This window comes from Podarcis muralis, chromosome 8 (genome assembly GCF_964188315.1).
Source record: "Podarcis muralis chromosome 8, rPodMur119.hap1.1, whole genome shotgun sequence".
Lineage (NCBI taxonomy): Eukaryota > Metazoa > Chordata > Lepidosauria > Squamata > Lacertidae > Podarcis > Podarcis muralis.
The window spans coordinates 67,595,228-67,622,222 of record NC_135662.1 but is presented as its reverse complement, the minus strand read 5'-3'; the positions used below and the strand labels follow the sequence as shown (position 1 = coordinate 67,622,222).

Below are 26,995 nucleotides of genomic sequence, written 5' to 3'. Positions count from 1 at the left end.
GAACAAGACCCAGACCAAACCAATAGCCCCTCTTCCATTCCCAAATGGCAACGGAAATGTTCTGTTGATCAGGCTACTAATGGAAAGCCTGCAGCTCTTGAATGATGGATTTACAAAGTGATGGATGCTAATGAGATTAGCTTTCTGCAAGATTTGGTTTTGAGAGGTTTTCATGCACATGTCCATGCAAACAGCTCCGGTGGTTTTCTGAGCTTCACAACTACAATTAAGGCGGCCCAACTTGATAGGATTCTTATCCACATCCCTGTGAAAGACGGAGAACGAGGGACCTGGCTTCCCTGTGCTTTCCAACTTTCTCCAATAATTGCCTTGGCCTTGGATTAAAGAATATTGTGTTTGGAGCTTGTTTATGTGCAGAACAAAGAGGCACATAATCCCACAACACAATCAAATAAGACTGCTTAACTGGCAGAATTCTGCCAGCTTCCAGCGCTGGAGAAAATTCAAACAGGCAGCCCAAAGATTTCTGCCTGCTCCCACCCCGAGGAAATCCAGGAATAGCATAGCCAGTCAGACTTTCCATAGGGGACATGTAAAATAGCTCTGGAGAGGGTGTTTGCTAGTAACAGAGTTAATAAAGCGGTCAAGAGGGAGTCAGCTAAGGTCACTGGTCTTGCAGCCCAACTAAGAACAAAGCCAATGGAATTAGAAAATTAATCTTATCAGGGCATATCACAGAAGTGGAGGCGAAACAGGGTGGAAACCAAAACCATCTTTCCCAATGCATGGTTAAAGCCAATAGGAAGAGATGCATCAGTGTCATTTTTCATGCCAAAACTCTTATGTAGCCAGTACTATTTTTTATTTTATTCTTTTGGGAAAGGGGTGCTGGAACTCACAATGTTCTCTTGTAATGGCAATGGCACCCACCTGAGAGGTGCTGGACCTGAGTTTTGGTGTGTTCTGGCTCAAAAAAAGCCCTTCCCCTATTTTGGATTATTTTTTTCATACACTAGTTTCCTCCAGACATCTTTGCCAGAAATCCAATTGGTTAGAACACACACATTTACAAAATATATATATTTATTTTAGGTAGGAAATAGGATCTTCTTCAGGGTCCTATCTATTCAGGGCTGGATCTATACTGATCTTAAAGAACATTATATTGAATAACGTTTAGAATGTTTAATGGCAGTTTTCCTTTTTTTTTATTTTCAATTTTTATTGAAGTTTCTTAAAAAAGACAAAAGAAAGGGGGGGAAAAAAGAAAGAAAAAAGTAATATACACAATACAACATACGAACAAAAACAGAACTCCATAAACAGACCGTTATAACACAACTCGTGTCCCTTTTAGACTTCCTTCAGCGTTACTGACAATCATTTGTTGCTGTCCTTTTGATACGCACTCCTTCCTTTTTTCCATATTGCCGATTGTTCTTCCCTTCCTCCCAATCTCTATTAGGCAATATTTAATATTTATTTACAAAGCCTCTTTAAATCCCACTAGCGTTATTTTTACACCATAATTGCTTTCCAGATAACACACAAATTTCTCCCAGTCCTTTATAAATTTTTGATCTTTAGTATGTCTAATTTTCCCTGTTAATCTATCCAATTCCGCGTATTCTGTCAATTTTGCTCTCCACTCTTCTACCGATGGGACATCCTCCGACTTCCATTTCTGAGCTAGCACGACTCTGGCTGCTGTCACCGCATACTGGAAGATCTTATAATCCTTTCTCCTGACATCCTTCCCTATAATACCTAATAAGAATGCTTCGGGTTTTTTCACGAAGGTATACTTCAGCATCTTTTTCAGCTCGTTATAAACCTCTTCCCAAAAGCTTCTAACTTTATTACATTCCCACCACTGATGGAAGAATGTCCCTTCTTTAGATTTACACTTCCAGCATTTGTTATCCACCTTATACATCTTTGCCAGTTTAGTGGGAGACAGGTACCATCTATAAAACATTTTCATCGTGTTTTCCCTCAGTAACGTACAAGCCGTAAATTTTACGTTCTCTTTCCACAGCCTTTCCCAATCTTCTAGTTTGATATTATATCCTAAATCCCTCGCCCATTTTTCCATCACCGGTTTCACCTCTTCGTCTTTCATGTGCCACTCCAACAGTATTTTGTACATTTTTGATAATTTTTTATTTTCGTTATTTATTATCTCTTTTTGGAAGATTGATTCTTTTTCTTCGTAGTTCCTTTCCTTCAATTCTTTTTTGAACATTTCATTTATCTGGAAGTAGTTTAGCCAATCATACGTTAATGCCTTAACTTGTTCATAGGGTTTTATTTTCCACTTCCCTCCTTCTTTAACAACCATTTCTCCATAATTTCCCCACTTCCCCCTCATGTTAATTGTCTTGATACACCTCATTTCTAGTGGGGACAGCCAATGTGGAATTTTGGGCTCTAATATATTTTTGTACCTATCCCAGACCTCTATTAAAGCACCTCTGAAGATGTGATTTGTAAATCCTTTATGTACCTTCTTTTTATCACTCCATAGGTACGCGTGCCACCCGTATCTGTTATTAAACCCTTCCAGATCTAATAACTCTTTGTTCTCCAACTTTACCCATTCTTTTATCCAGCACAAACATGCTGCCTCGTAGTAGAGTCTCATGTCTGGTAGGGAGAAGCCACCTCTTTCTTTTATATCTGTCAAAAACTTAAATTTAATTCTCGGCTTCTTCCCTTCCCAGACATATCTTGAGATCGCCTTTTGCCACTCTTTGAAGATTTTTATACCTTTTATTATGGGTATCGTTTGGAATAAATATAACAGCTTGGGAAGCACCATCATCTTTACTGTCGCTATTCTTCCCCAGAGTGATAATTTCATTCTGGCCCACGACTCCAAATCTCTTTTTACACCTTTCCATACAGGGATGTAATTATGTTGAAATAAATCTATGTTTTTATCGGAAAGCCAAATTCCTAAATACTTAATCTTCTTTACTACCTCAATCTCTGTTCTTTGCTGTAAAAGTTCCATCTTGTCTCTATCCATATTTTTAACTATCATTTTAGTCTTTCTCTTATTCAATCTGAATCCTGCCAATTTGCCGAATTGTTCCATTTCATTTAGAATTTCCTTTATACTATCTGTAGGTTCTTCCACAGTCAGGACCACGTCATCTGCATATGCCTTAATTTTATATTCATTTACCCCTAATGTCACCCCTTTGATTTGTTTATTTTGCCTAATTGCGTTTAGAACTTCCAGGACCACTATGAATAGTAATGGCGAAAGTGGGCATCCCTGCCTTGTACCCTTACCTATTTTTAATTCCTCCGTGATGACATTGTTTACTATCAATCTTGCCTTCTGCTCTGTGTAGATTGCTTGGATACCATTGAGGAAATCCTGACCCACCTCCATAACCTCCAAATTTTTTAACATAAATTCCCAGATTACATTATCAAAAGCTTTTTACGCGTCCACGAATATTAAGCTAGCTGGTTTATCATATCTTTCGGACAGAAATTCAATAACATTAACTATATTCCTTATATTGTTCCTTATCTGTCTGCCCGGTAAAAAGCCCTCTTGGTCTCTGTGTATAATCTTTATCAATATCTTTTTTAATCTCTTAGCTAAAATTCCCGCGAAAATCTTATAGTCTATGTTTAATAGCGAGATAGGCCTGTAGTTCTTAACTTGTGTAAGGTCCGAATCTTGTTTTGGTATTATTGTAATAAATGCCTCTTTCCATGTTCCTGGGATGTCCTTCTCTTTTAGGATGTTATTCATTACTTTAGTCAGCGGGTCTATCAGTATGCCTTTCATTTCTTTGTAATAACTGGCAGTGAACCCATCCGGCCCAGGTGCTTTCCCTCTTTTTAACTCTTTTACGGCTTCTTCTACCTCTTCTTTATATATTGGAGCATTCAGCTGTTCTTTTTGATCTATTGAGATCTTCCTCACCGCTTTTTCTTTCAAATATCTTTCTATTTTCTTCTTATTATTCCTCTCCTTATTCTTATACAATTGCTTATAGAAGTCCACGAAAGCTCTCCTGATTTCCTTCGGTTCTGTTGATTCTTCTCCATTTACCTCTATGTTTAATGGCAGTTTTCCATTGCCGGCGGCTTGCTGCTCTGCTGCGCCCTCTGGTGTCACATTTTAATAACGTATTTTTAACATTTTAACAAGGGACGCGGGTGGCGCTGTGGGTAAAAGCCTCAGCGCCTAGGGCTTGCCGATCGAAAGGTCGGCGGTTCGAATCCCCGCGGTGGGGTGCGCTCCCGTCGTTCAGTCCCAGCGCCTGCCAACCTAGCAGTTCGAAAGCACCCCCGGGTGCAAGTAGATAAATAGGGACCGCTTACTAGCGGGAAGGTAAACGGCGTTTCCGTGTGCGGCTCTGGCTCGCCAGATGCAGCGATGTCACGCTGGCCACGTGACCCGGAAGTGTCTCCGGACAGCGCTGGCCCCCGGCCTCTTGAGTGAGATGGGCGCACAACCCTAGAGTCTGGCAAGACTGGCCCATACGGGCAGGGGTACCTTTACCTTTACCTTTTTAACATTACAAATGATGAGTGTCGATCCGCCCAAGGACACTCATAATGCCGGTATTCAAACAGGTCAATTGCTTTATTATAATTTTGAATAGCTTAAGGTATTCTGCAGCTTGGTATCAAGTGTTAACTGGAGAGATGAGTTAGCAGCCACCATTTTAGAAGACTTTGTTCCAATTGCTTCGTTGCTGTTCAGCGGCTTAAATAACATGGCAATGATCGCTCTCCCATGATAAAGTGATTGATGGTAACTGACAAGCAGATGGATGTCTGCATCCAGTTTTGCAGCGCTAACATTTCTACTGGGATGACTGGGTACCACAGCTGTAGTGACATGGCTTTAATGCCACAGAGCCAAGGGGCTAAAGCGGTACAGGATGAATCCCTTGCTGGCATGCTCCAATACTGGCAGCCAGCATGGCATGCATGTTTCATGGATTTTATATGTACTTTCTTTCTCAGAGCTATGGGAGGCTACTATTCCTACAGTCTCGATTCCTACAGATGACTCTGCCATCTGTTGTGATTGGTTAGGCGAACGTCCACTTATAATACAAACAGTATTTCCATAGATCGTATGTCCAAGACAGATTGAAATCATACAATAGAGGCATTCCTTTGATTGCTTGAACTTGGGCCACCTGTTCATTTTAATAGCTGTGTCTTAAATTGGATTGTTTTATTGTGCATTTTGATTCGGGATATTTTAACGTCTGCGTAACAGATTTTTATACAGTGGTATCTCCAGTTGTGAACGGGATCCATTCTGGAGCTCCGGCTGCATTCCAAGGAATTCGCAACCAGAGATGCTTCTTCTGTGCATGTGCACAGTGCAAAACCCAGGAAAATACTTCTGGGTTTGCCGCGTTCGCATCCTGAAAGATACGCAACCAGAGGTGTGCGTATCTAGAGGTACCACTGTACTTGGTAAATGGCTATTTTGGCTTTAAGCAGCACAGAATTTAAATAACAATACCCACAACTCGTTCATCGCAGCGAAAGCAAACGAGTCTAGACACAGAAAGCAAGATAACCCAATACAGATGCGTTCTAAGACTCCTACTGCAACACCCACTTCTCTGCAAGCAGGTCCCATTGAACTCAATGAGGGCTGACTTCCGAGTATTCAGGTATAGGATCATGCCAACCTGCACTAAAACAAGAGCAAGTTGAGCTGAGGCACAAAAATGCTCTGACTGTCCAACGGGTGCATTGTGTAGAAGCTGATGGCAAAGTGTTTATCTGAGCAACTACCCATGAAAGCATTAAAGGTAAACGTAAAGGGACCCCTGACCATTAGGTCCAGTTGTGGCCGACTCTGGGGTTGTGGCGCTTGTCTCGCTTTATTGGCCGAGGGAGCCGGCGTACAGCTTCCGGGTCATGTGGCCAGCATGACTAAGCTGCTTCTGGCGAACCAGAGCAGCGCATGGAAATGCCGTTTACCTTTCCGCTGGAGCAGTATCTATTTATCTACTAGCACTTCGTGCTTTCAAACTGCTAGGTTGGCAGGAGCTGGGACCGAGCAACGGGAGCTCACCCCGTCGCGGGGATTCGAACCACCGACCTTCTGATCGGCAAGTCCTAGGCTCTGTGGTTTTAACCCACAACGCCACCCACGTCCCTATGAAAGCATTAGGTGCAAAATATATACCATTTCTCAGCCTGCTGGCATTGTGAATTCCAGTATGCGATACGGCTTCCTAGGTTTGGTTACCAAGTGAAGTGGGATTCCAAATGCAAAAGCTTTTCATTCTCCGGAGCTTTAACAGCTTGCCAGTTCTACTTAAGAGGGCACATGTTGTCTCAGTGTAATGAACAGAGCTTGAATGGGGGGGAGGGGCTGGGTTTCAATCTCTGCTCAGATCTGCAGCTCCTTAAATTGGCCTTAGGCAAGTCACTGTCCTTCAGCCTAACTTGGCTCACAGGGCTGTTGCTGAGATTCTGACAAATGAAATCTCTCCTTTGTCGTAGTGGTTCCTCCTCCTTTTATTTAAGCTTCAGTTTGAGCGGACAGAGAGAGTTCTTTTCAAGTGCATCCTATAAAATTAATCATAGAAAAAATAATCTGCAGCATCTTCTTTTAAAACAGGAATTAATTAATCTCTCACTCGCACATACAACCCATATGTTTTTAAAGGTAGCAAAATTCATGTTTTAGTCTCCTCCCATTATACACAAGCCTCTAAAGTTGATCTTAACACATCAGAAGTGAGAAATAGCCACCAAAAAAAATTCTAAGCAAGCTGACCAGTCCAAGATTTGGTCCAGAAGCAGACTGTGGACAAAGGGCAATATTCTGTAGGCCTTTGGATTGCTCTCCTGTGCCTTTTGGGCCTAGTTACAGAGCCAGTTTATTTCCTTGTCACCCATTTGAATCTCTCTGGAAAAATCATAAACAGCACTCATCTTCCAACATTGAAGCGGACCATATATTCAGTTTTTGGCAAGAGACTTGTGGCTGTGTCTCTTTCCCTCTTCTTTTAAAAGGGGGGGGGGAGGTACAATTCCAAAGAGAAAAGAGCTGGTTGGTGTTGTTGCCTGTAGCATCGAGTTCTTTCGGTGTTTCTGGCAGCCAGTCTCATAACTCCACCTGTCACTCAGGGAGGTTGCAGTTTCCAAGGGTACGGACCTCTCTACCCCATCCGTCACAAGGAATGGTGCTTAGCTTCTTTCCAAAGTGCTAGTCTCTTCGTAGTGAGCAGCTGAGCCACTCCACTCAAAAGCAGCAGGAAGATGGTAAAAGACATTGCAACGACGTAGTGGCTAATGCTGCAACAGAGAGAAAATCATGGGTGAGACAGCAACAGATTTTAAATCAACAAAAGGAAACAAAGTTTACCGACAACATTAGAGGGACACAATATTGATCGCTCTCCTAAACAGGATGTTCAATAATGAGCATCTGTTTATTAGCTGTGTTCATCACTGGCCATAGCAATACAGACTTTGCCTGGATAGCTCAGTTGGCTAGAGCATGGTGCTGATAACACCAAGGGTGCAGGTTCAATCCCCGTACGGGACAGCTGCATATTCCTGTATTACAGGGGGTTGGAGTAAGATGGTCCTCAGGGTCCTTTCTGTTAAGTTGTGGGTGAACATATCAGACGACACAGTGATTCTTCAAACAGCTCTTGTTTATTCACAGGCCAGAACAGAACTGAACGGAAGGGTTCAGCCAGACTGCTTATATAGAGCTCCACTACAACGCAACTGTAACTATTTTCTGTAACTATCCAATCACTGAACGTCACTTTCAATCCCTTATTTGCATATGTGGACCTGAGTGAAAACTATCTACAGTATCCCCCTGCTGGCCCAGGGTGAGAACTTCAGTACATAACACTTTCCAACTCTGATGCAACAGACAAAAGTATCAACAGCTTATTTTCTGGGCAGGAAGGAAGTGCACTCCATTAACACATGAGAGTTTCATGATCTTGGTGGTTTTTAAGCAGAGGTTGGATGGCCATCTGTCATGTGTGACTTAGTTGAGATGCCTGAATCGCAGGAGGTGGGAATACATGACTCGCCTTCCAACTCCACAATTCTATGGGTTTCTGCCTAAAGGTTTAGATCCTATATTTATTAGTGGCAAGTCCCTAAAGTAAGCCAACACCAGTTTTGGACATTAACACCAATATATGCTTCTAAGCAGTTCTCTGTCCTCCTAGAGCAAAGGCAGATTACCTAATGGTTAAGATGTGGAATAAACACAGTTCGTCAAAGTAGATAGTCATTAATGGGAGAAATTGGAATACTGACTAGAATGAAACAAGAACATTAGCTCCAATATTATTAGTTAGGACGCTTGGTGGCCTCATGAGAGTTGATCTGAATCGCTGGCAAACTAATCAAGCATGAGAAGAACTCTCTAGCTGAACTTTTAGCCGATGAGCCGCATTGTTCTTTAAGAAAACTATGGAGCTCCCTCCCTCCCCTCAGTTACAGCTAAAAAGAAACAGCCCATAGAACTGCTAGCTGCTGCCACTACCTGCTGCTGCCACCACTCCAATTCCACAGAGAAGGTGCAAGTTCAGAGGCTGATAATATTCAACCTGGTTTGTCAAAGGGCAGAAGGCATTGCTTGAACAGCCTGGTCAGCACCCTTTGGACTTTGCAGTTCACAGGAATGCTTACAATGAACTGATAACGTGAGCCTGTCTTGGGAGAAAAAGCTAATCTTGCAACCCAGCTGGTTAGGCTGAATTCTCTCCCCCCCCCCCCCCCAATGGCTTAAAAGAGAATTGTTGCTGGATTTTTGTTTAAAGCTTTCAATGGAGTTTTATCCTCAGAACTGCATCTTAGCCTTCATCACCTCCCCAAAGCACAAGCTGCCAACCGGGGGGAAAAGCACAACTCTTTACATTTACAAATCAAGGGTTTTTGGGGTTTTTTGGTGTGTGTGTGTGTGTTTGTTTGTTTTAAAAAATGCAGATCCTTTGATGAATATTCTAATTAGTGTTTTTATCCTTTGAGAACTTGGATGAAATTTTAATTACTTTGAATAATTAAAAGGAGTTCATGACTTCATAGTTTGTTCGCTCATATGGAGCCAGAAGTTCAGACTACACAGCTCTAGAGAATCTACTCAGTCAATGGAAAATATCTGTTGTCTTCAGGAGAATTCAGTTAAATGCCAGGCACACCACTGAGACTCCCAAGTCCAATAACAAATAGCTATTCTACTCATAATTGACTGTGTTGATTATTCGGCGTTTAGCATTGAAATGGACCCAGAAAGTAGTAATTGAGGTTTATTACTTTAAATCATAAATTAAACAACTCCACCCTTTCTCGTTCATTCCATCTTATGTCTAGAACTCTATTCCAGAACTGCAAAAAAGACCTCTCCATCTGATTTAAAGCGATTCCACCTAGCACTGCAGTTCTGTGCAACACAGTCCATGCTAATCAGGACATATAGACACATCTGGAGAGGCTTTCTGTGAATTAAAAGTGGCTGCATGGGGGCAGAGGGAAAGGGAAAGACTGGTTGTGAAACCTGCTTTCCTTTTTTTGCAAGCGCTGGATGCAAGTCAATCGTACTTAACGGCTAAATTTGCCAAAATGGAACACAAAATTGAAAACTCTAGCAGGAAATGCTACAAAGACAACGGATGTCAGAGATGGACCACAAGCTGAAGCAAACATCTATTAAAATTTGTTAAACCTGCCACGCTAGTTGTGAGAAATTGTGGTGCGCTATAGATTCAAGTGTTCAATTTATCCAACTGTCTTTACAAAGAGAGATGGCGTTAACAGTGAAAGTAAGATGCCAGTAGACTTTATGCTGATCCAAACTGTAAGAATCTTGGGCCTCCCAAATGAATTGAGAGAATAGGTTTCTTCTGTTAATGGTAATTTTAAATTTGTGAAAATTTACTGAGAGCAACAATTCTGAACCTTAAAAGAGGAAGAGAACTATTTGGAATGGCAAATAACTGCATTCGAGAATAGGGATTGAATCTGGGCTGCATATATACAAAGAGTTCGTTCTACGACTGAGATACAGCTGCTTAACAGAGTCTGGACAATACATTACCCTCATGCTAATTAAAGCTTGCAAATGGAGCTGCTAACCAGGACAAAGGACCCAGCGTGATTTTGACATTGCTCACATTAAGTCAGGACTGCATGATGAGCATCAGTGGGATTTGAGATGGCTGGCTACTGCATCACGGAACCACCTTTCTTAGAAGTTTAAACACCTTCTGATTCCCATTGCGGGATTCCTCATTCAAAAGATACAAGTGAAACACCATTTTAGACTGTTGAATATATGCTGTAATGGTAATTTATGGACCTAATAGGTATCTAAAGCTATTTGCACATATGTATTTTATAAAAGTAAGTGTTGAACTGAAATACAATTAAGAAGTATATTAATGGGGGAGGGATGGGGGGGGGGCAAGAGAGTGGGGCCCTAAGCTATCGCTTGTTTATCTTATACATAAATCTGACACTGCTGGAAAGACCCATACAACTTGTCACCCCCTATGTCATCCAAGGACACCCCATAGCACTAGTGTAACATTTTAAGGACACCTTAGTAAGCCATAACCTCCTTAAATTTGGTGGTGGGGAACCCCCAAGATGTGGCTTTCACATTTTTTGTTATCTTCTCATTACAAAAAAGGATGGACATTAAAAAGCTGTTTCTGGACGCCTACAGAAGATGCTCTGGAAATACAGCACTACTGCTAGGTGCCAGATAGAGGCTGGAGCCAGACTCTGTCGTGTTTAGATTAGACCTGATCCTACTCAGCTCTCTAGATCCAACCCATCATTCGCGCAACAGGTTTTAATTCTGATCATGAACAAAAAGTTTTTACTGTCTGACAAAAGGAACGCAAGGGAAGAGAGAGGAAGAAAAAGACAATAAGGACAAGATTAAATGTCTATGCAAAAAAAAGGTGTGGACACGCATAGAAGAACGGGGAACTTTACAAATCGTGCATGTTGCAAAGAGGAGAACGAAACTTGTAAGTAACTGCTTTGAAATGAAATAAGAGAACAAAAACAGCTGAGCCACCTGAAAAGCCCCTGCAATGTGGTTTAAGGAAGTATGTTCAAAGGGGAAGTGAGAAAGCCTGTGTAATACTCATTGGATTTCAGCCTTCTCAGTGGGCCAGAATGTTGACATAACTACTCCTATATAAAGCGGCTGCAGAAAAGAGGGAAGTAAATCAGCCCTAACACAAAAATAATTTTTAAAAAGCCAGGAGTGGAAGAGTTGAAGTGCCCTCTGTTGCAATGGAAACAAGTCGGATTAGGGCCAATGAACCAAAAATGAATCCTGACAACATGAAGGTGCTCTGGCTTGATGGCTCCCACATCCAGGAAAAATGAAGGAAGCCTGTTCTGGATGGAGGTGCGCCCCCTTAAATGATCAGGTCTGTAATCTAGGGGTAGCAGCCCTGGATTTCAGGCAGTCACTTGAAGCCCAAGTGGTTTCAGTGTCGTGAAGTGCCCTTTTCCAGCTCTGACTGTTATTGGGCAGGAATAGCTTGGTTATTCTTAGCCATGCTCAAGTGATGGGACACTTGGACTTCTTATAGAAAAAACCTGCTCCTTTTCCCTTATGGGGTATCCCAGAGCCAGTATAGAGTCCTTCAGAGGGTTCCCTATCGGAAGGAGAAAATAACAGAGGCCAACCAGAGAATATTGAGAAGCAAAGCAGCTAGTAAGTCTGATCTTTATTAACTGTTGCAACAGGGTCCTCACTCACCACATGCAGGAGGGAGGAGGAACCCAGAACAATGGTGTGCAAGCCCTTATATAGACTTTTGAAATTGCCCACCCTGTAGCTCAAGACCACCCCCAAAAAACATCATACATACATCATAGAAGGAGGCAGTCTGCCAGGATATCTGTTAATGGTCACCGATTGCTTTACCTTGGCCATTCTTTTGTGATGGTACATACTTTTAGTTGTTGTTGTTGTTGTTGTTGTTGTTGTTGTTGTTGTTGTTGTTGTTGTTGTTGTTGTTTATACCCTGCCCACCTTGCTGATTTCCCCCATCAAGTGTTAAAAACAATACAGCATTAAATATTAAAAATTTCCCTAAACAGGGCTGCCTTCAGATGTCTTTTGAAAATAGGATAGCTGCTTATTTCCTTGACATCTGATGTGAGGGCGTTCCACAGGGCGGGTGCCACTACTGAGAAGGCCCTCTGTCTGGTTCCTGAATCCAGGTCACAGGCTCACCCTATTCATACACAAATACGCCCTTAAGACAGGTAAGCAAAAGACAATGGAGAGGCTTTCCAGTTTGCTTCCTCCTTGCAGAGAAATATTTGAGGTCAAAATGGTTTGGGAGAGTCAAAATGGCTTCAGGATTGCTCTCCCTTACTATTTCAAAGACGTGGTTTATATACTTATGTATGTGTTTGCCTTGTACATTTATGAACGTTTATGTAGAGCTACTCTTGAAGATAGTTCAGAGACTGCAAAACTGCTGCTGATCAAGCTTTCTGCAAGGTGTAGGTTTTGAAGTCTTAACCCCTGAGTTGCTTAGGACCATACTTCTGTTGTTTACAACACCCCACTCCATGAGATCAGACTCACCAGAGGGTCTTCTTGGCACTAGAACATCAACTTTAGAATACGCTCCCTCTTAAAGCCTTGGCTGGCACCCACATTACCTGTCTTTTGGTGCTAGCTGCAGATGTTTATATTATGCTAGGCACTTCCAAGGATTTTTTTTATAGGGCTTGTGCTGGAACAGATGGGGAGATATACTGTATTGTTTTACTTTTTTAATTGGATGCATCTTCTCTGGCTTTTATTGTATCCTGAATTGTCACCTGCACCAAGGTCATTTTGTTGAAAGGCAGGATGGATGGATAAGTATTAGAAGTTTTTGGAGTAAACATTACGGAGGGAGGAGTGACTACTAAAAACACTGCACTGAATGGGAAAAGTAGGCAACGGGTGGAGGAAATGGGGCAACAAAACACACAATCAATGACTCCAAATAAGAAATGACCAGTAAAAAACAAACCTCCCTTTGCTTTCTCCAATGTCCCACCTTCAAAACTGCCATCAAACAAAACTCTTGTAAGAGCTGTTGCACATATCATCTGGTGACAATCTACAGCTAAAAGCATGAATTGGTTCCAGTGGAAAATGCTGCATTTGCAGAGATGCCTGCAGTAGAACTCAGCCTGTAGAGCATGAGAGTCTGAATCTCAAAACTGTGGGTTCAAGACCCACATTGGGCAAAGAGATTCCTGTATTGAACTGGATGACCTCCATGGTCCCTTCTTGCAATTCTACGATTTCTTATGACATGTGATCATTCAAAAGTGAGTGGCAGAACTCCCGCTGCCTTATAACACCTTGGATGATGGTAACCTTGATGTGGTTTGCAGTGAAATTGCTCTCCCTTTTCTCTGCCACAGGATGTGTATGTGTTACTGGTGGTGCTAGTCAGGCTTTCTAAGTGAGAAGTCAGACCTCTTTTGGGGGGATGTGGGAGGCAGCTGAGTGGAGTACAGGTGAGTGCTGGGTTGGCACCAGCTGCCTGAAACTAAATCTGTCCCTGGGATAGCTCAGTTGGTAGAGCAGGAAGAAGAAGAAGAAGAAGAAGAGTAGTAGTAGTAGTAGTTTGGATTTGATATCCCGCTTTATCACTACCCGAAGGAGTCTCAAAGCGGCTAACAATCTCCTTTCCCTTCCTCCCCCACAACACTCTGTGAGGTGAGTGGGGCTGACAGGCTTCAAAGAAGTGTGACTGGCCCAAGGTCACCCAGCAGCTGCATGTGGAGGAGTGGGGAAGCGAACCCAGTTCACCAGATTACGAGACTACCGCTCTTAACCACTACACCACACTGGCTCTCTTAATCTCAGGTTTGTGGGTTTGAGCCCCACGTTGGGCAAAAAGATTCCTGCATTGCACTAGGTGACCCTGGTGGTCCTTTCCATCTCTTCAGTGCTATGATTTCTATGAGATATGATCATTCTGTGGGCAGCGTTTAATCTGCAACGGCTCACTCACACACCCGACTCCTCACTTAATGCTGCAGCCATCAGTGGATGAACAGTGTGAACCAGTACCAATGCATCTGGAAAGGACTGGAGTGAGGGAGTCACAGGTACTGTGTGGCACTCGTTTCTCCCTTATATGCTGCTCTAGATTTAGTTACACACCCCAAAAAAATGTTCAGCAAAAACGCTGCTGAAGGAAAGAAATCATGCTACAAATAGAATGCAATTAAAAGCAATTCCTACTCCATTTGTTATCACATAATGGCAGCCTGCCAATATATCTGAGGCTATCAGCAACCAGTACTGCAATGCCTGCAGGCAGCTTTGCTTGGAAAATTAGTTTTCATGCAGGAGTAGCACTGTAATTTTAAAGGGAAACAAAAAGCCACGTTTGCTGAACAAAAAGGCAGTATCTAGTTATAACAGCTTGGCAAGGTTTGATTTCCTTTTATGTTGTACATCTGACGGGGTTCACAATTACAATAACGTCGAATATACAACTTCTTCTTCCTTGGCTGAAGGTCAGTAATAACGTATATATAATTCAGTGGGATTGAACTTGCTGGAAAGATATGACTATGGGATAGGAAGACACTGGATGGAGGCATTCTTTTTTGCCTTCCATTATGTGCAGAAAACCCCCCACCCCACCCTCAAACCTTTGCCTATGTCATAAAGGCATTGTCTTCATTATCATTGGCTGGTGCTGGCAAGTTTGGGGAAACATACAACATGGTGAGAACAGGCAGTATATCAGTTTTACTACATATTACAGAGGAGAAATCGCTATGAGACAGCTCCATATTTATGGGGATATGTACTTCTGTCCTTATATCTGAAGAGGCAGTTGAGAATTTATGGTTTTTGGGGGGTGGATTTGCATTGGTTTGGCTGTTGTACGCAGCTGTACCACTAAGACTGGTAGCAAGGTATGGTATCACTTAACATCCTCATCTATGAACTGAGAAGCAGAAAAAATGGCAGGCTTGTTAAGTAATGAGAGAAATATATTGCAGATCATAAATGCCGCAATAATACACTGTATAAAATATAATAAGGAAGTAGTGAGATCATTAGCTGTTCTGGAAAATTCACCACACACATAATCACTGGATTCCCCACCCCCCACCCCCTTTTTAACAAACACTGACCTTTTTCCAACCGCCAAATAAAATAATGGCAGGAAAGAATCTTTCTGAAAGAGTATCTGTTGTTTTCTGGGCTTAGACCAGTTTCCTGAAATGGCTTCACTGAATAAAATAATTATATGGCACCTTAAGAAAAGTGTTTTGAGGAGAATGGTCCAAAGTGTTTTGTAGTTGCAGGATGTGTGCCAAAGTCGCTGCCGACTGATAAATAACTCAAAAGGCGCAGAGCAGGTGATATAGATGGCCTGACTAGAAATAACTTCTATATACTGTCCTCCATGTCCTGGACCCAACTAAATGACCGCTGATGCCGGGGCTGTGGGCATCTCCCTCAAGGCAAAACACTTCTGGGAGAAAGTGAACAAGACCACATTGGTTGAAGAAGGTACTGATGGAAGCAGGAGAGGGAACTGCACAATTTTTGGAAACGAAACTTCCTATTTGCCACTTATTTTACCATACTTGATTGTGAACATTCAGCAAACTCCTCTCTGTGAACTTAAAAAAACCAAACTGGAAGCTCTTAAGCTGAGGAGGAGTGGTGAGAATACCTCCGATTCTGTTAAAAAGGGTATTTACTTTAAGACAATGACTGAAGGGGAATAATGGGAAATGAAAATTCTCAAGATGACCTGGGCTGAGAAGGGACATCAGGCAAAGTGTTTCACAGCAGTTAAACACTAAACAACTTAACAAGGCAAGAAACGGGCACTAATAAATAAAATATATCACCATCAACATTTATAGGCAAGGAAGGGAGATGGTAGATGCAGCATGGAAGCACTTGCCTTGATTGATCTGTAGACAGCATTTAACTATAGGGATTGAACTAAGAAATAAACAGCTTAATCGTTGGGTTTATTTTAGAGGCAGTGTTACTGCTAAAGAGGAAGAAAAGGCAGTGCAGGAGGAGAGGTGGGGAAAGTAAATGCTTTGTACCTTGTTCCAATATCCAGCCAGCTTCCATAATCTTTAACCAGAAAGAAGAAGTGCTAAGGTGAGAGAGAAAAACAAAGAACACCATGTTGTTTGGTAAATAAACGTTGCACAATGAGAATCACAAGACTCAAACACATGTTTCAGGCGTTCATTTGGGGGCATTTAATTCTTGAAGTAAAAGGTGACCTGGCTTCATCAGAGAATGTTTAACCGAACAACAAACAGGACAGGATACAAGCAATTAAGGAAGTGGACTTGAAGAGGAAAGGGCTAGGTTCAAATTCCTGCTGTGCTATGAACTCTCTGAGCCAAGGTACAGTGGTACCTCCGGTTACGAACTTAATCTGTTCGGGAGGTCCGTTCGTAACCAGAAACCGTTCTCAACCTCAGGTGCGCTTTCACTAATGGCGCCTCCTGCTGCGCATGTGCCTCCGGCGCGCGATTTCCTCTCGCATCCTGGGGCAAAGGTCGCAACCAGGAGCAAATACTTCTGGGTTAGCGGAGCTCATAACCCGATGCGTGTGTAACCAGAAGCGTTCATAACCAGAGGTACCACTGTAATTGTTAGAGTATGTATGGCTATTGCTGAGAGCAGCAATCTTGTGGTCTCTTCCCTGTACCTCCCTAGCAATGTCTAGAAAGAAAGTGGGGAAGCCCACAATGTGATCACACCCAGGTTCTACAACCCAATTTGTTGGTTGCAGCTTGCAGAGGTGGGAATGTGTCGTGCATCATGTTCTAAATGGTTACTGGTTATACCAATAATGTAAAACCCTATGCACACTTAAGGAACTACCCAAAGTCATGCATACAGTGTGATCTGCCACATCTCCTGCAGCAGCACTAGGGGGAAGAAGCAAAGACTGCTCTCTTTGCAAGGCTGCAGAGATGGACTCCCATCAACAGCTGCAAATATCTTGCAATAATGTCTGTCCATTTGGAGAACACCGTTCAAGGCAATTTACAACATAAAAATATAGTAGGGCACTAAAAAGACACCATGAGAACAAAACGATAAAACTATTTACATCTCTTACAATTAATTACACTTTACACGCGGCAAATTCCGAGAGGAAAACGTTGTTAACTGTGACGCGAAACCATTTCTCAACTCTGAGCCAGGCCTCTGGGCTGCAGAGTCGTTTTCTAACTGCCAAACGGTCATTTCCGCAATTCCTCCCACAAAACAACAACACAATAAATATCCCGTTCTGAATTGGCAATATATGAAGGAGTAATTGCCTTGGTTTTAGCAGTGTGTAGTTTGGGCCTTGGAAAACACATGGAATTACCTGAACTGATTCAGGTCAGGCGATTTCCCCATGCAATTCTGGCAATTTATTTATTGCGACGGAGAGCGCAAACATCTCTGAATGGGACCCAGACTGGAAATGCAGATTTATTTTTCCCTTTAACACTCCCCCCTCCCCAATCACATTCGTTGACTACTCTATAATTAAAATTATGACTGCCTTGGATGTCTAGCACATTTCTCCAATGGCAGCAGCTCCATGAAGTGACACAACAAAAGCAGGAGGTGTTGTGACATAACAAAAGCAGAAGGTGGTGTCACTTCAAGTAAGTCCTCAGGGAAGGGTAAGAGATGTGGGAAGCAAAATCTCAGAAGAACAGCAGGCCTTTTCCCCTTACTGCTTTAGAGACACATCCCTTCGAGCCATGTCATAAAGTGTAAATTGCGTTACAGCCAACAAAAATGGCTTTCGGGAAAGAGTTGCGTGACATTTCCTCCCCTTTCTCTATTTAAAAAAGAGAGCAGTTTCGATTTTAACAAACTGTGGTTCTGAAATTATAGGATGGATACTGAAATATGTTCTTCCCCCATGCTTAACTCGTGTGTGTGTGTGTGTGTGTGTGTGTGTGTGTGTGTGTGTGCGCGCGCGCACACACACACACGCATGTTTGTGTCCCTTCCTGTCTGGTAATTCAGGCATCTCTCTTGAAAAATTAAGGCAGACCATGACATATTTTTCTTTTGTTCTGAAGGCAGGGAGGAAAAGGAAGAAAAATTAAACTGGGCACCCAGGTGCATCTAGCATTCCCTTTTCACTCACAGGCTTGAACATTCAGTATGAAATACGTGAAAACCAAGCACCGCTAACTTAAAAATAGCTCTGTGGAAGAACTGAAGTAATAAAGATGATGTCTCTTCTGATGCATTCATTAGATGATGTACAAAGGATTGTGAAAAGGGGGTTCGTGGGGGAGGGAGGGATTTCCATCTGCAATTTATGTGGGGTTTCAATTCAGTTCCCTGCCCTAGTTCCAGAAACTTTGAAGTCTGAAACTAATTCAGATTTCTCTTGATTGAATTAGCAGAGCTCTCTGGGTTTTGATCTTATTTGTACAGAATGTCCGACAGTAGCTTACCAAAGCCATGATGTCTGAAATCACAAGAACAATGAGAAAAAGCCTGGAGGGGGGAAAAGAGAGAGAGAGACAGTGTGTCAGAGGAAGACCATAATTCATAGTTCAACAGTGCAACAACAAAGCTTCGTAGAATCCCAATAATATGACAAAAAGTGTTACAGAGGTACAGTTCAGTTCTCCTTTCATCTGTTTTCTTGGAATTATGTGTCTTAGGTTACCAGGGATATACACATCCTGGGCTAACTAAGGAGGAGGGATCAAAATTCTGTATTAATGCAAGCTTAAAAGGAAGGCCATTTCCCTACAGTTGCTCACAGAGCGAATTATGTGGAAGCCTTTGTTATTCTATTTAACAGCAAGATTGATAAGTCACCTTTTAGGACAGAGCCTTCTCAAGGTAGCTTCTAGAAATGTAACACAACGCTGAGGGCATAATGAGTTTAAAAGAAAAAAGAAACCACGATAATTATTGAAATTTTCGTTCTGTATCTGCTGCTCACGAGGAAAAGAAGAGCACTGAGAGCTTAGCTGGTGGCCCTGCTAAGCTTCTCTGTATTTCCAACATGTCACAAAGCACTGCTCAAACGTTTTTTAAGGTTTATTCCTGCCCCCCCCCCAGTAAAATCCTTCATTTCCTCCAAAGAGCTCAAGGCTGTGTGAATCGTTTTCTCCCTCACTACCTGCCACATTTTATGCTTGCAAAAGCCCTTCTGTGAGGTAAGAAATGGGGTTTTCCTAATCCTTGTCCAACATTCGATTCCAGCTTTTGCTAGCCAGGTGCCTTCCAGCTGTGGTGGCTGTGGATGATAGGAATTGTAGTCCGAAAGGTCTGAAAGGAGCCTGGCTGTTGAAAGTGGCTCTAACCACTTGCCACACCTGCTGTGAAGGTGATTTCCACAGCTTTAGGGATTAGAAACCTGTATGTTGAAAGCAAAGGCCCTTATACAAAGCTGAGTTCTGTGGCCATTACCAAATCAGTTACTTTGGGCAAAACAAAACCCCATCCTGGCCAACATGATGTATTACACCAAACAAACCCGATACATTTTATTTTATTGCTGCAGCTTTAGGCTTATATCTTTAAAAACGTGGTTGAGCTTAGCTGGAAGTCGATGCTTATAATTCCAGGTAGGTAAGTGGGTGTAATAAGGGCTGTATTAAGTTAGGAAATGAACACAGAAATCCAACCTAATGTAGTCTAAGGTATTTAGAGGAGCAGGGAGAGTCCTATCTATACTGCCCAGAGTTCCTTGGAAGATACAAATGTGATGGCAAAAAGTTAATATTAGAAATGCTTTAGAGCAACGCTTTGCATTATTTTGCCTGACTTCAGGCCCTGTGTACCTGAAGTCAGCCCAGATACTGAGGTCCAGCTCTGAGATTCTTCTGGCAGTTCCCTCGCTGCGGGAAGGGAAGCTACAGGGAACCAGGCAGAGGGCCTTCTCGGTAGTGGCACCCGCCCTGTGGCAACGCCCTCCCATCAGATGTCAAGGAGATGAGTAACTATATAACCTTTAGAAGACATTATGTTTTTAGATATGCTGTAAGCCGTCCAGAGAGGCTGGGGAAACCCAGCCAGATGGGCCGGGTATAAATAATAAAATTATAGTGGTGGTGGTGGTGATGATGATGATGATGATCTGAAGGCAGCCATGCATAAAGGTAAAGGTAAAGGTACCCCTGCCCGTACGGGCCAGTCTTGACAGACTCTGGGGTTGTGCGCCCATCTCACTCTAGAGGCCGGGGGCCAGCGCTGTCCGCAGACACTTCCGGGTCACGTGGCCAGCGTGACAAGCTGCATCTGGCGAGCCAATGCAGCACACGGAAATGCCGTTTACCTTCCCGCTAGTAAGCGGTCCCTATTTATCTACTTGCACCCGGGGGTGCTTTCGAACTGCTAGGTTGGCAGGCGCTGGGACCGAGCAGCGGGAGCGCACCCCACCGCGGGGATTCGAACCGCCGACCTTTCGATTGGCAAGCCCTAGGCACTGAGGCTTTTACCCACAGCGCCACCAGCGTCCCTGCATAGGGATGCTTTTTAATGTTTTTATATATGCTGGAAGCTGCCCAGAGTGGCTGGGGCAACCCAGTCAGAAGGGCAGGGTACAAATAATAAAAAATTATTTTATTATTGTTATTATTATTATTATTATTATTATTATTATTATTGACTTTCAGGTGTCTCATTTGCAACTGAAAATGGCTCTAGTGGTTCAACCTATAAGCAACTGAGTCAGAGCCCTTGCAAATCCTCTCAGAAAGGACTCTTGGCTGCAGCCTCCCTACCACTCAGGGAGACAAGTTCTTGTTCACAACTCTAATATTTCCCAAGAGAACCAAGGCAGTTCTTAATGGCCTCCCTAAACCTTTTCATTTTTATTTGTTCCAGGCTGATAAGGCAGCCACTCTCTTTTGTGCCCCAATAACTGATAGAGACACCCTCCACCAAGTTCACGAATGGCTGAGTGTTGAGTTCCACTTAGCCTCGAGGCACAAGAAACTAGTTATCCAACTCTTTGGTATACAAGATCATTTGTGTTTGGGAAAGCACATTTCAGGGAACGAAATGGACTATGAACAAGCAAAGTGAAATACAGCTAAAGACTTTTTCATTATCTTTATTTTTCATTAAGTGATTGAAATATTAGGCCACATGAACACCACTCTAAATTGCTAATGACTGGCTCTGCCAGCGACTCGCACTGAAACAACGCTGCAAACAGCTGACCTAGTAGCAGGGAGATGGGCCATTAACTGTAATAATAATTTAATTGTAAAGAATTATAATTAGAAGTGCGCTATCAGTTACAGTGTGAAATTTCATTAAAATGTGCTATTCCATAGCACAGAGCAAGACTATTACCGTGGCTTCTAACAAATGATCCCCCTCTGAGAAAAAAGCAGAATCTGGCCACGTGATCCAAGCGTCAGCTCGGTAAATTAATTATACCTTACAAGATCATTATAAATTTGACAAATCCAGTTCCTGCAGATTAGCTTACAAGCTTAGTTGGCTTTGCATAGCAGATGCACAGCTGGATATCACCATGTCATTAAAATTACTGCCAAAACTTTTAACAGCGACCCCATAGAGGTATGGGATGTGGGTGGCGCTGTGGGTTAAACCACAGAGCCTAGGACTTGCAGATCAGAAGGCCGGTGGTTCGAATCCCCGTGACGGGTTGAGCTCCCGTCGCTTGGTCCCAGCTCCTGCCAACCTACCAGTTCGAAAGCATGTCAAAGTGCAAGTATATAAATAGGTACCGCTCCAGCGGGAAGGTAAACGGCGTTTTCGTGCGCTGCTCTGGTTCGCCAGAAGCGGCTTAGTCATGCTGGCCACATGACCTGGAAGCTGTATACCGGCTCCCTCGGCCAGTAAAGCGAGATGAGCGCCGCAACCCCAGAGTCGGTCACGACTGGACCTAATGGTCAGGGGTCCCTTTACCTTTACTTTACATAGAGGCAAATACATATACATATAATAGGGCAGTCTGGAGTGGAGTCCCTAAGGTGGTTGGATGGGGCTGTGTAGCCTTCTTCAGCAACTCCTGCCAAATGTATTGTTCTGCTCTCCTTTGGACCACATCGATGGGGCCAAGGGGGTGGGTGGGTCTTGTCATCTGGGCAGCCCAATACCTGCATACACACTGCCCAGGTTCTTGTGCCCCAGGGAAGTCACTTCGGTGCTGCAAATGCAGCAGTTTGACTTCACCCCCAGAGGCACACTCCATCATCTCTAGAGACAGACCGATGCCTGTGATGTTAACATATGAGAGTGCTGGAGGTGAATTAGTTAAACAAGTTACCCAATCAGAACCCAGGGGGGTGGAGTCAGAGGGACTATAAAACCAGCTCTGGGAGGGGCGAAAGGAGAGGTCGTTGGGAGGTTGGTTGGAGTGGGAGTGAATTGGGATAGAGTCTGTGGGTAGGTTGAGTTAGTGTAGCGAAATAAGTTGGGTCAGGAACAGTTAGGAGCTAGGAAGACAAGTAAATATCTGAGAGGTTGTTTAGTGAGTGAGAGCAGGTAGTGGAAGTTATAGGTCTGGATAGGCACCCCATGATTGTAATGGACCAATACCGTTTATGAAACCACACACTTGTTAAACTGCAATAAATAAACAAAAGTTTATGTTCCAATTTAAACCTGACTGGACTCAGTATTGTACAAGTGGTGGCCCAGGGATCAATAGACGGTGAAACGTCTGGGGACCCTGTGTGATCGCCACAGTAAAAACCACAATAGGACGGTTGGAAGTCAACCACAGAGCCTTCATCGTTTATGGGTTCACATGATCAATAGCAGTGACAGCAGCAAGAACCTTCAATAAACATGGAACTATGCTTTGCCAATGGGACGCGGGTGGCGCTGTGGGTAAAAGCCTCAGCGCCTAGGGCTTGCCGATCGAAAGGTCGGCGGTTCAAATCCCCGTGGCGGGGTGCGCTCCCGTTGTTCGGTCCCAGCGCCTGCCAACCTAGCAGTTCGAAAGCACCCCCGGGTGCAAGTAGATAAATAGGGACCGCTTACTAGCGGGAAGGTAAACGGCGTTTCCGTGTGCGGCTCTGGCTCGCCAGAGCAGCGATGTCACGCTGGCCACGTGACCCGGAAGTGTCTCCGGACAGCGCTGGCCCCCGGCCTCTTGAGTGAGATGGGCGCACAACCCTAGAGTCTGTTAAGACTGGCCCGTACGGGCAGGGGTACCTTTACCTTTACCTTTATGCTTTGCCGAACTTAAGAGGTGTGCTTAGCTGTAGTATATAGAAGACAAAGAGCAAAATGTTGTAAAGGAAGTACCAATTATGGTAGTGGACTGCAAGTATCAGATCTATAGCTCAGAGCAGGTCTTAATGTAATATCTAAAATACACATCCATGGAACAGGGCTGGCCCAAGACATTTTCCAGCCTGGGGTACGGAAGCAAATGCCCCCCAAATAAATCTTCTCTTCTCTTGCAGTAATATTACAATATTAATAATAATAATAATAAATTAAACTGAAAATCTGCTGTTGCTTCACTCTGTCAAATGGCAGGGCCAGCCAGCCCTGTATGTGAAATAGATGCAAACAGGAACTCAAGTCACTACCAGCTTTTTAAAAAGTGTTTTTTTATAGTCGAAGATTTGATAAAGCTTGAACCCAGTGAATGAAGAATAATTGTACTCACTGCAGGGATTTACAAAGAAATAGCTGCAGACAGTTTACGCCGTGCACCCCAATGAACCCCCAAGAAACTGCTGCTTCGGTAAAAGCGTTTACTGTACCTTTTTGAGGATAGCTGCGTTGTGACTTGAACAGCTTCAAAGGCACATGACACAAGAACAAAAGGGATTACAATCTGTCGAGGACACGGAATTACATTAAGCTAATTGAAATACCGCAGAAAACAAAAAACAACCAACAGCCACAAATTAACATAGCTAGTATTCAAAGAGACAGTCAAGCACATCTTGAGGTTGGCTTTACAAAATCCATCGTTTTGAATGCAAACATTTTATCTAGTTAACAGACCTGTTGCCTTCAGTCATGGCCCTGTAGGTTCTGTGCATTGCAATCAGAATATTAATAGTCCTTGTTACAATTCTAATAGAGCGGTATATATTTTAGAAATAAACTACTGTGTTATGCCAGGGCTCTTCAAATTATTCTACCTTCACGGAACACTTCCCATACAAATTTGCCTGCTGAGGAACTTCTGGGGCACGTTCTCGACTTCATATTGCCGAGAAAGATTGCCAGTATTTTGTCTGCCTTTACTGCTCTTCTCAGCGAGGAAACTTTGGCAGCTTCCAATGTCGCTATCCCCTGCAATAGTTAGAAAACCACTAGGGGTTTCCAATTTCTGAGCCATTTTCTCTTAGACTGGTATAATTCACTCATTTCTTTGTTCCTCAGAATCCAGTTTCCAAATTTCTCCCAATTTGCTGAATCTCTGTTTTTCTCCAAATGTAAATGCTGGCTTGCAGTGATGTTTGGTATTTCCAGTGCGCAACCTTCGTGAGCCTGGTGCCCTCCAAAGCTACAACTCCTATCTGCATCTGACAGAACTTGCTGGAGGGCACCAGGTTGGGAAAGGCTGGTGTAACACAATCTTCTGAAGTCTGAGCTGGCGCAGTGTTATTATCTCATTGGGCCCGGAGGTGTGACTTGAGACATGCATGATGATAGTGGGTAATCCATTACCTGTTCCACAATGCTTCCCCCTCTGCAACACAGTTTAACATGCTGTATCCCTGAACAGGAACGGATGGATCAGTCAGCTCCCAATTTATCTCATTCTCAGTCCCTTTCGCTTCTTGCGGCTTTCTTTTAAACTGCACTAAAACACGAGAATGGGGCCTTCTCTGCAGTGGCTCCCCGCCTGTGGAATGCTCTCTCCAGGGAAGTTCGCCGGGCGCCTTCATTATACACCTTTAAGCGCCAGGCAAAAACATTCCTTTTTAACCAGGCCTTTGGTTGATTTGATTGACATCCTATGCCCTTTTAAAATGTGGTTTGTTTTTCTTCTTGGGTGTGCGATTGGGTTGTTGTTTTTATTTTGATTATATATATATATATGTATTGTGGTTTTATACAGTGGTACCCTCAGGTTATGAACTTAATTCGTTCCGGAGGTCCGTTCTTAACCCGAAACCGTTCTTAACCTGAGGCGCGCTTTCACTAATGAGGCCTCCCGCTGCTGCTGCGCCACCGGCACATGATTTTCGTTCTCATCCTGGGGCAAAGTTTGTAACCCAAGGTACTACTTCCGGGTTAGCAGAGTTTGTAACCCAAAGTGTTTGTAACCTAAGGTACTAGTGTATTTTGATTTTGTGCTGAGGCCTCCAGGTATAGGGCAGTATATAAATTCAATAAATAATAAAAAATTAACAATAAAATTTGCAACCCGTTAGTTACAGGTTTACACAGTGGTCCCAGGACTGCCTTCAGAATATAGGGTCTTTTCACAAGTAACAAGTGCTCCACGGCTGCTAGAAAGCTTGACTGCTGCCACGACCGCCATGCATACGTTCAAATGTGATCACAGAAGTCCCCGCAATGGATAACAACCCTCCTCCCAGGGATTTCCATGGCGGGGGGTGGGAGAAAAAGATGGCCACACCAGGGCAATCATCATCTATTCAACAAGCAGCAGCAACAAACAAGGTTCCATATGGAATTCTGCTTATTTCAGTAGGACCACCTGCCATCCTGGATAGCTCAGCTGGATAAAGCATGGTGTTGATAATACCAAGGTTGCAGGTTTGGTCCCTGTATGGGACAGCAGAGTAGTCCTGCACTGCAGGGGGTTGGACTTAGATGATCCTTAGGGTCCCTTCCAACTCTACGATTCTATGACTTACCGTATTTTTTGCTCTATAAGACTCACTTTTTCCCCTCCTAAAAAGTAAGGGGAAATGTGTGTGCGTCTTATGGAGCGAATGCAGGCTGCGCAGCTATCTCAGAAGCCAGAACAGCAAGAGGGATTGCTGCTTTCACTGCACAGTGATGCCTCTTGCTGTTCTGGCTTCTGAGAATCAGATTTTTTTTTTTCTTGTTTTCCTCCTCCAAAAGCTAGGTGCGTCTTGTGGTCTGGTGCGTCTTATAGAGCGAAAAATATGGTACTTTATTTAGCTTGCCTTACAGCTCATGAATGGACAGCGGGTGGCGCTTTGGGAAAAGGCTCAGCGCCTAGGACTTGCCGATCGAAAAGGTCGGCGGTTCGAATCCCCGCAGCGGGGTGCGCTCCCGTCGCTCGGTCCCAGCGCCTGCCAACCTAGCAGTTCGAAAGCACCCCTGGGTGCAAGTAGATAAATAGGGACCGCTTACTAGCGGGAAGGTAAACGGCGTTCCGTGTGCTGTGCTGGCTCGCCAGATGCAGCTTGTCATGCTGGCCACGTGACCTGGAAGTGTCTGCGGACAGCGCTGGCTCCCGGCCTCTAGAGTGAGATGAGCGCACAACCCTAGAGTCTGGCAAGACTGGCCCGTACGGGCAGGGGTACCTTTACCTTTTTACAGCTCATGAATATATATTTTTTAACATTCCTCGGAAGTCGAACAGCTTCCAAAACATGTTTTTCATTTTTTCCCATTTACTTTGCAGCCAGCCCATTGATCCTCAATTTTCAAATGTTTGGGAAGCCAAACAAGTCTTCTGGAACAGATTACATTTGAAAACAGAGGTTCCACTGTGTGTGTGTGTGTGTGTGTGTGTGTGTGTGTGTAGCATTTTGCATTTAAGAAGTCTTACCAGAGAAGATAGGTTATTTGTGCAGGAACAGTTAAGCTAGAATTGAATAAATCCGATCATATCATTCCCTAAAGGTGCGATTACTAACCTTCCACAACAGCAAGGCTCCCATCAGGAAAGGGCTGAACACAGTCAAGAAGCAATGGACTGAAGTTGGATCAAAACTAGAGACCAAGAATGAAACCAAAACAAACATTATGTGTTTTCTGCAAGTAATATGTTCTACTAAGAAACAGGAGTTTTCCCACCCCCCTTACACTCAACATTTGAATCATCATGCAACGACCTTTCAAGTCACACGGCTT

The 26,995-nt window shown here is 43.4% G+C and overlaps 1 protein-coding gene across 11 annotated transcripts in view; it reads right to left on the bottom strand.

Moving 5' to 3' along the window:
• Nucleotides 1–6,470: 6,470 nt before the first annotated feature.
• The window catches only part of PIGN (phosphatidylinositol glycan anchor biosynthesis class N), a 92,958-nt gene continuing 72,433 nt past the window's right edge, over nucleotides 6,471–26,995 (bottom strand). For 9 of the 11 annotated variants that reach the window (XM_077933332.1, XM_028737889.2, XM_077933330.1 and 6 more), the window contains 5 exons: nucleotides 26,779–26,854; nucleotides 23,725–23,798; nucleotides 18,466–18,508; nucleotides 16,078–16,130; nucleotides 6,471–7,269 (listed from right to left, as the gene is read on the bottom strand). In XM_077933332.1, the coding sequence (XP_077789458.1) occupies nucleotides 7,146–7,269; nucleotides 16,078–16,130; nucleotides 18,466–18,508; nucleotides 23,725–23,798; nucleotides 26,779–26,854 (370 nt within the window). In that variant the 3' untranslated portion in view covers nucleotides 6,471–7,145. The remainder of the gene's footprint in view (nucleotides 7,270–16,077; nucleotides 16,131–18,465; nucleotides 18,509–23,724; nucleotides 23,799–26,778; nucleotides 26,855–26,995) is intronic. The other 2 variants (XR_003707710.2, XM_028737896.2) reach the window with 2 other exon arrangements.